The 9,055-nt window shown below is 42.5% G+C and overlaps 1 protein-coding gene across 1 annotated transcript in view; it reads left to right on the top strand.

The window, feature by feature from the left end:
- The first annotated feature begins 1,765 nt into the window (after positions 1-1,765).
- mcm4 (minichromosome maintenance complex component 4) overlaps positions 1,766-9,055 on the top strand; it is an 8,724-nt gene continuing 1,434 nt past the window's right edge. Inside the window, exons 1-15 of the mRNA XM_061084756.1 lie at positions 1,766-1,826; positions 2,699-2,776; positions 2,904-3,062; positions 3,634-3,797; positions 3,908-4,003; positions 4,104-4,199; positions 4,446-4,541; positions 4,915-5,053; positions 5,214-5,434; positions 5,575-5,695; positions 6,118-6,377; positions 7,227-7,592; positions 7,679-7,806; positions 8,320-8,527; positions 8,636-8,864. Of these exons, the coding sequence (XP_060940739.1) occupies positions 2,713-2,776; positions 2,904-3,062; positions 3,634-3,797; positions 3,908-4,003; positions 4,104-4,199; positions 4,446-4,541; positions 4,915-5,053; positions 5,214-5,434; positions 5,575-5,695; positions 6,118-6,377; positions 7,227-7,592; positions 7,679-7,806; positions 8,320-8,527; positions 8,636-8,864 (2,347 nt within the window). The 5' untranslated portion in view covers positions 1,766-1,826; positions 2,699-2,712. The remainder of the gene's footprint in view (positions 1,827-2,698; positions 2,777-2,903; positions 3,063-3,633; positions 3,798-3,907; positions 4,004-4,103; positions 4,200-4,445; positions 4,542-4,914; positions 5,054-5,213; positions 5,435-5,574; positions 5,696-6,117; positions 6,378-7,226; positions 7,593-7,678; positions 7,807-8,319; positions 8,528-8,635; positions 8,865-9,055) is intronic.

The following is a 9,055-nucleotide window of genomic DNA, read 5'->3' as shown; positions in this document are numbered from 1 at the left end:
TATTTTGTCTTTGGATCTCACGTTATCATATGTACAGTTAGATGGATAGATAGATAAGATAGGTGGAGGGGTGGATAGATATATGGAGAGAGAGATGAATTGATAGATAGATAGATAGATAGAGAGATAGAGAGATAGATAGATAGATAGATAGATAGATAGATAGATAGATAGATAGATAGATAGATAGATAGATAGATAGATAGATAGTTGGAGAGAGAGATGAATAGATAGATAGATAAGATAGGTGGAGGGGTGTATAGATATATGGAGAGAGAGATGAATTGATAGATAGATAGATAGATAGATAGTTGGAGAGAGAGATGAATAGATTGATAGGTGGAGGAGATGATAGATAGTTGGATGGGTAGGTAGATGGATTGAAAGACGATATATGAGCTGAACAATATGTACAAAATGTTAGTCAGACAGGATTACATCAGGTGGTAATTATTCCACTCGGGTCGAGAACAAAATGTTTCTGATGATGTTAAACTGAAAATCTCATCTATTTAAAAAACCGCCTTAAATGACACATGTGCCGACACTTCTCAGAAACGCCTCGCTGTTTTCCTCTTGGAGAGTGCGCAGTACTTTTCCTCTGTCCCGGTCCCGTCTCAAAGGGAAACTGCGCCACGTAGTGATCGTTGAACGCACCTACAGGTCAAGTCACATGACACATACATACACACTGTGTCAATAAAGAGGATTTTTCTTGTGACGCTGTGATTTAATTGCCCGAATAAATTCATACAATTATAATTCACTCATTTACAATTTTTTTGCGTGGGATTCTTAAATAAATCAAAGACATTTTATAAAATATGTTAAAATCAGTCCAATTCCTGATTAGATGTCCCAACACTGCCTCCTTCTGTTGTCTCTGTGTAGATTTTTGATTAAAATACTAGCATTTTGTAATTAAATGAAAATCTATTCTGCATTTAGGGTCCTTCTGTCAAATCCATATTCACAAATCATTAAAAGTTCAAACTCCAGACTTACGTTGTTTAAAAACGTGTTTCCCCAAAGAAAAAACCTTCTGCAATTCATTTCATTTACAGTTTGGCAATAAATCCAAGTCAGGATTTTACAATTTCCTTTTACATTGATGGAAATATTTAAATTCAATGACATTCTTCAATATTTATGATTTTTTTTTAATATTCAGAAGATGGTTAACTGTAGTGCATTTTATATTTATTAGTTTTTTATCATTACATTTGTCTGTATTATTATAGCAATTGTTAATTTTTACTTTGAGGCAGAAGAGTTGCCCAAATTAAATGTTTTAATTATTTAGTTGTATGTACATAAAGCTTGTTTATTAATTAATTTTCCTACCTATTTTTTTTGTAAGTCTGGTTATCTAATGTGTCCTCACACGTTTAAGGACTTGTAACTTATTTTTATTTCTTTATTTGAATTGTTTTTTTGTTTTTTTTTATTGTGAAAAGTTTCAATAAAGAGAGACGTGGACTGTTTTCCTGTTGGACCAAACCAAATGAGCTCAGGGTGTGAGTGTGTAGAAGATCACACACAGGAAACACACAATGTATTTTTATTAACAAATGAGAAAGATTTATAGTTATATAGTTGTATTTAAAGTACTTTATATATGTATGAAGACTTCTCATTATGTTTTATTGAAGTCGCATTAGTAGAAAGTCATCCGACTTCCCCTCCCTCCCTCTATGAAGTGAACCAGTCGCCTGGCAGGAAACGCACCATCCCGGCCTCCCATTGGTCCGAAGTTCCCCGCGAAAATTACGTCACTGGCAGTTTCGCGCCAGTTCTGCAGCACACGGACGTGAACACAAGAAGAGGTAAGAACAGTCTGAGTGTATTTTTACTGGTTTAGCATCAAACTGGGAACAATGGTGGTGAAATCAAAGCGTCGCTGCTTGAACTCGACTCAGTGATTCAACATTAACAGTCAGATTTGTTCGCCTGTTCGGTTTAAAGCGTCAGATCAGTGGAAGCAGGTTTCAGCTCATTGTTTCTGTGGCCTCATGTCAAATGGTGGAAAAGTTATGACGTGAACCGACCCAGAGTTTTCTATAAAACTCCCAAAGACCCAGTTTTAACGAAGTGGAGGCAGGACCCATGAGTCTCAGGATCACAGATAACTTTTATTTTGTAGAATGGAATATTGATTTATTTAAGCCAATCACCAAAACATTGCAGCTACAGAGTTTGTCATAATAGAAGATGGACAAAGGCCTTAATTAGAACTTTTACATTTATTCTTTAACCGTGAATTAGAAAACACTAGTGTGGTGTCACATGTGAATATTATGAATCCTAACAGATTTCAGTTCCACTTAAAGACATGTTTATGCATTTCATTTAGCAGATAGATGGCAGATGATACAATATCAGTCCCGATCCTTCAATCTACACATTATGTGCATTAAATCTGTGAATAAAACAACAGGAAGAGTAGGATTCTCAGTTTAACAGTACGTCAACACACTGGTTCATGATTTCAGGAGATTTGCTCAAACATTCAAACCCTTGATGACTGAACGATATAAGATATGAGCCTGGTGCCCTCGCTTCCATCCCAGCAGAAGAAACAAACACAACAGACCTGTAGTTTAAACTCAGACAACAGATGTATGAAATCCAGAGTATAGGTTTAGAACTGTAATTTGAAATCTGCAGGTCATTTAATTTGAATCCCTTGCATCTTTAGATTCTGCAGCAACCATGTCTTCACCAATGTCGACTCCTGGAGGCCGCAAACGTGGAAGGAGCACCAACCCGTCCACACGTGAGTTCATCGGTTCCAAAATGAATCAAAACCTCCTGCTGAAAGATTCTGAGATGGTTTTAATATTTAAAAGAGGTCTCTTGTACACTATTATTCATTTCTCTACTCGTGTTCTGTGTATCCTCAGCCATGAGCGAGGGCCCGATCTCGCCTCCCTCTCAGAGGCGCCGGGGGCAGGACTCCTCCACCGGGGACCTGATGCCGATGCCCACCTCCCCGGCCACCGACCTGCTGAGTCCCTCGGCTCCTCAGGACGCTTCTCTGTTCTCCAGCCCACGACCATCGGGTGCGTGAGACCCTGCCCAGTGTGACTTGATGTGTATTGTTGTTTTTTTTTGTAGTTCAACCTTAATCTTTATTACAAAATATTTGGCGGGTATAGTACTGGGTTTTGTTTTATGGACCTAAACTACTCCATGTAGGAACAATAACAGAGGTAAAGAGAACACAACCGAGGAGCACACTTCACATCAAAAAAAAAGAGGATCACACAAAACACAAGTATATTCAAATAAATCAGATCTAACTGGTTTTACATACTCAGTCCATTTGGTCCAGGTCTAATAAAGAATGTCTTTCTCGACCTTGAGGGAAAAAGATGTCTTTTCCATAACATAAATCCCATACACAATTTCAATCCATTCATCAATGGTGGGAGGGTCCACTTTTAACCATTTCCTCATGACACATTTCTTACTAGTTGCCAACAGTATAGCGAGCAGTTTTTTGTCTTTTATGTTCCACGTTTCAAACAATATATTGCCCAAAAACAAAGTTTCACATTTTAATGGGATGTTCCATGTGTATTGTTTTATCATTATCCACTAGAGAGGTTTTAACTGTCTCTCTCCTAACAGTCTTACCCCATGATGTGGACATGAGCTCCCCCCTCATGTACGGGACCCCCAGCTCCAGGGTGGAAGGGACCCCTCGCAGCGGCGTGCGCGGCACCCCCGCCCGGCAGCGTCCTGACCTGGGGTCGGTCAGGAAGGGTCCACAGGTCGATCTCCAGTCTGAGCCGGTAAGTGGAGGAGTCGAGATTTAGCGCATTGGTTATTATCGTTTATATTCGTATGAGATAAAAACTAAAGCAATATTTGAAACTTAAAACCATCACAAAACTGTTTTCAGCCGACCGCTGACGGTGCAGTCGCCAGCGAAGCCGGCCAGCGACTGGTGATCTGGGGGACTGACGTCAACGTGGCCATCTGCAAGGACAAGTTTCAGGTATGAACATCATCACACATTAAATCATTTCTTAAAACACTTTCCTGCTGCGAAGCCATTAGAGCTGATGTTTGCATGTTTTGTGCTGTTTGGCTTCCAGAGGTTCCTGCAGAGGTTCATCGACCAGACGTCCACCGAAGACGAGAACGCTGGCCTGGATCTGAACGAGCCGTTGTACATGCAGAAGCTGGAAGAGGTAGAGTAAGACTCCGTGATGGTGTAAATGGGGAGAAGGCACGATACCACCAGTCAAAACACTGGTTTAAATCCGGTCATTTCATCATTTGAGCTACATTTTGGTCACTTTTGAACAGTGAATAAAGAGCTCAAAGGAAATGAGGGTAAATAGAGGTTGTTCTGCATTTGTTATTTTATTAAATCATCATATTGCAACAAATCTCATTTTTGTATATTTAATAGTTGATATTTTTCTCTCCCACAGATCAGTGTTGTTGGAGATCCGGTGCTGAATGTGAATAGTCTTCATGTTCAGTCCTTTGATGCAGAACTTTACAGGCAGCTCATCTGTTACCCACAGGTAAAGTCCTTTTACTTAATAACCACACGTTATTCTCTTGTGTATTAAGATTTATGTTTTACAGTTTTTATGCGATTTTGCTGTAAATAGTCTTCATAAATTTCTTGTACATTCATAAAAGGATCAATCTGTATTTCCACCTATAAGTTAAACTGATTAGAAGCAGACATCCTATGGATTTCCTAAATAGATCATAGATCAGTATCTTCTGGTAAATTAATCATAGTTTTCAGTTGGAATTGACTTAAGATTATCTTTGTCACACTAAATCTACAGGAAGCTTTCTGATCCTTTGTCAAATTTTATTTATTGTTAATAACGTGGCTGTTTGACGTATTGACACTAATAACCAAGTTATTTGTTTCCCCTGCAGGAAGTCATTCCAACCTTCGACATGGCCGTCAACGAACTTTTCTTTGAGCGTTTCCCAGACTCCATCTTGGAATACCAGATCCAGGTTCGCCCCTACAACGCTCTGAAAACCAGGAACATGCGGAGCCTGAACCCAGAAGGTGTGTGCACACGTTAACGTGGATCGCACGTATCAGGGCAACATATTCATCCCATATTTAGTGTGGGATATTTGTGAAGATTCGCCCTGGTTTTGGATAAAATGTGAGGTATCGGCTTCAGCCTAAAGCTTCTGTGTCTCCGTATGCTTTGCCTCCGCAGACATCGATCAGCTCATCACCATCAGCGGCATGGTGATCCGCACCTCGCAGCTCATCCCCGAGATGCAGGAGGCGTTCTTCCAGTGCCAGGTGTGCGCCTACAGCACCCGCGTGGAGGTGGACCGCGGGCGCATCGCGGAGCCGGCTGTGTGTCGGAACTGCAACACCACCCACAGCCTGGCGCTCGTTCACAACCGCTCCGCATTCTCCGACAAGCAGATGGTGAGACTTGGGTGGGGTTGAGGGGCAGATTGCTAAACAGTCAGTAACACCTCAGCTCACAATATGCGAGGTGGCGATTGGGGACACGTTGCCCCTGAGGTGACGACATCTGTTAATTTGTTGATCTTCTGTCGCAACAGATCAAAATTCAGGAGTCTCCTGAAGACATGCCGGCCGGTCAGACGCCACACACAACTATTATCTATGCTCATAACGACCTGGTGGACAAAGTGCAGCCAGGAGACCGAATAAACATCACTGGTAAGATCTCATCTATTTATCTGAGTTTATTTTTTTCTTTTTTCCCCGATTTTAAATAGATGTCCTCAGATTTATTCATCAACCTGCTTCTAAACCCCCAAAACATCAAATATTTGAAATCAGAAAGTCCTCTAGCATAGAATATTTTCTTTTTGGGGGAAAATTACAGAAAACCATAGATTACCATTGATTTTTAGAATATTTGCATTTCATTTGAATCAGTTCCACTAAACTCTATTCATTTTTCTGACTGACTGTCCACAATTCTAAGATAATTCTACAAAAAATCCTCATATTTACGATGTTCGCCATGAACAATCCATCACCTATCAAAGTTATTGATGAACTCAATCATTTCTGCACTAAACTCTTGAGTAGAGCTGTTGAACGATCACTGAACAGTTCCTCACACGTCCCTGCAGGTGTCTACAGAGCCGTCCCCATGCGCGTGAACCCGCGCCAGAGCAACGTGAAGTCCGTGTACAAGACCCACATCGACGCCATCCACTTCCGCAAGACTGACGAGAAGCGTCTCCACGGCTTGGGCGACGAGACCGACCAGAAGCTCTTCACCGAGGACCGAGTGCAGACGCTGAAGGAGCTGGCGGCCAAGCCGGACGTCTACGAGCGCCTCTCCTCTGCACTCGCGCCGAGTATCTACGAGCACGAGGACATCAAGAAGGTTTGTGTGGAACAGAATATGAGCGTGGAATTCCACAAGGACCACGAAACACAAACTGTCTCACACATGACACTGCCTGGTGAATGGATTTAATGGCCACATGTATTTTTCAGGGTTTCTACGGTCATGAAAAACCTGGAAAAGACATGGAATTGTTAAATGTTTATTTCCAGGCCTGGAAAAGTGCTTGAAAAAAATGTAATCCCAAAAGTCATGGAAATTGGTTATATTCATATTTTCATGTCGTTCATTTACGCTGAGTTTTAAATGATTCATAAGCTTTTAAAAGAAATACGCTCAAAATATACAGCATACAAGCATACTCTCTCATACTAATTGAAAAGTTCGGTGGGGAGGCAGGCGGGATAATGCACTATGCCATGGAAGTGTAGAGTTAACCATACTTGGCTACAAATGGAAAAGTACATGCCATGGGTTACAGCAGACAAAGACCTCAATCAAACTAGTGTCTCATTCATTTATGTAATTCAAGGTATACTGTGTGCTTTGAAATTCTCATTGTTAGCTTAAATACAAAATGTTGTCACTTTTTCATGTATACACCGAGCTCTCACAAAATGTTTGGTCATGGAAATTTGGTTTAAGTTATTGAAAAGTCATGGAAATCCATTGGTCAAAATGTGTATGAACCCTGATTTTTTTTATAGACAAACTATTTTTCATAGATTGCAGCAGGAAACAATGGGTGAAGTTTAACTGCTCTATATATGCGGGTGTGTTTATTTCAGGGCTCTGTACACATTTTAACATGCATCTAATCCAGAACTTTATCGAGAATTTGACGGAAACTAATGTGCACAAAAAACTGAACTGGTCCGTTCCTTCCAGGGCATCTTGCTGCAGCTGTTCGGCGGCAGCACCAAGGACTTCAGTCACACCGGCCGCGGCCACTTCCGCGCGGATCTGAACATCCTGCTCTGCGGAGACCCCGGCACCAGCAAGTCCCAGCTGCTGCAGTACGTCCACAACCTGGTGCCCCGCGGCCAGTACACCTCGGGAAAGGGCTCCAGCGCCGTGGGTCTCACCGCCTACGTGATGAAGGACCCGGAGACCCGGCAGCTGGTCCTGCAGACGGGAGCTCTGGTGCTGAGCGACAACGGCGTCTGCTGCATCGACGAGTTCGACAAGATGAGCGACAGCACGCGCTCGGTGCTGCACGAGGTCATGGAGCAGCAGACCCTCTCCATTGCCAAGGTACATGTGATTCATTTCATACATGTGCAGAAAAACAAGGAACATATGAGACCAAGAGATCCAACACGTGAACCATGTCTCCTCAGGCTGGAATCATCTGCCAGCTGAACGCCCGTACCGCTGTGCTGGCCGCCGCCAACCCGGTGGAATCTCAGTGGAACCCGAAGAAGACGACCATTGAGAACATCCAGCTGCCGCACACGCTGCTGTCCAGGTGACGACTGTCTGTCAGGGCAAATCACTAAATTATCATTTCAAACGAGTGAATGTTTTGAAGGATATTTTGAGCATCCTTTGGTTTTAGATCTGATTTACTTAGAAACTAGGGCTGGGCAAGTTAACTCGTTTTAATCGAGTTAACTCAAGTGATGAGTTAACTCGATTAATTACTTTATCTCGCATAAACTCAGGTTTGATTATTTATTGTTTTATTGTGAAAGTCAGGCTTTTATTTTGTGAAAGTCTGTTGCTGACTGCTGCAGAACAGGAAAAAAGAAAATAATTGGCGGATAAACAATCGAGTTAACTCATCACTTGAGTTAACTCGATTTAAAACGAGTTAACTTGCCCAGCCCTATTAGTAACACTTGTTACCAGCATATGATGCTGAATGAAAACTGTTTGAGAAAATAGTTTCGACATCCGGCCTGAAGTTATTTTTCATCAGATCTTCATGATTTATTCTCACATTATTGTTTTTTAACGTAAAGTTTTCGCGCTCCACCAGATTCGATCTTATCTTCTTGATGCTGGACCCTCAAGACGAGGCGTACGACCGCCGGCTGGCCCACCACCTGGTGTCGCTCTACTACCAGAGCGAGGAGCAGATCGAGGAGGAGTACCTGGACATGGCCGTGCTGAAGGACTACATCGCATACGCACGGACCACCATCAGTCCAAGGCTGAGCGAAGAAGCCGGCCAGTGCCTCATTGAGGTTTGTTCCCTCCACCAAGTTCTACAGTCTCCTAGTGTGAGGGTGAACATTTCCAGACAGATTTGTTTCGAGAACCTTTGATGACCTTGTGCGTGTGTTGGTCCACAGGCCTACGTGGACATGAGGAAGATAGGCAGCGGTCGAGGAATGGTGTCCGCCTACCCCCGGCAGCTGGAGTCCCTGATCCGGCTGGCGGAGGCCCACGCTAAGGTGCGCCTCTCTGAGAAGGTGGAGACCATCGACGTGGAGGAGGCCAAGCGGCTCCACCGGGAGGCGCTCAAACAGTCGGCTACCGACCCCAGGACGGGCTTCGTGGACATCTCGATTCTCACAACAGGTTCGTAAGATGGAGAGGCCTGGAGAATGTTTTTAACTCACTGCTGTGATGCACTTTGAATTGTAGCAACTATTTTTAAATGCAGTCTTTTAATATGGTACCTGAACTCGGGCTCAGATTAAAAACAAAATGATATATATATCAAATCGTTTATATGGTTTTTCATACTCTGATAACTCAAAGGGTAAAAT

Source organism: Limanda limanda, chromosome 13 (assembly GCF_963576545.1).
Source record: "Limanda limanda chromosome 13, fLimLim1.1, whole genome shotgun sequence".
Lineage (NCBI taxonomy): Eukaryota > Metazoa > Chordata > Actinopteri > Pleuronectiformes > Pleuronectidae > Limanda > Limanda limanda.
The sequence above is the reverse complement of the archived record's forward strand: the minus strand, read 5'-3'. Positions and strand labels throughout refer to the sequence as shown.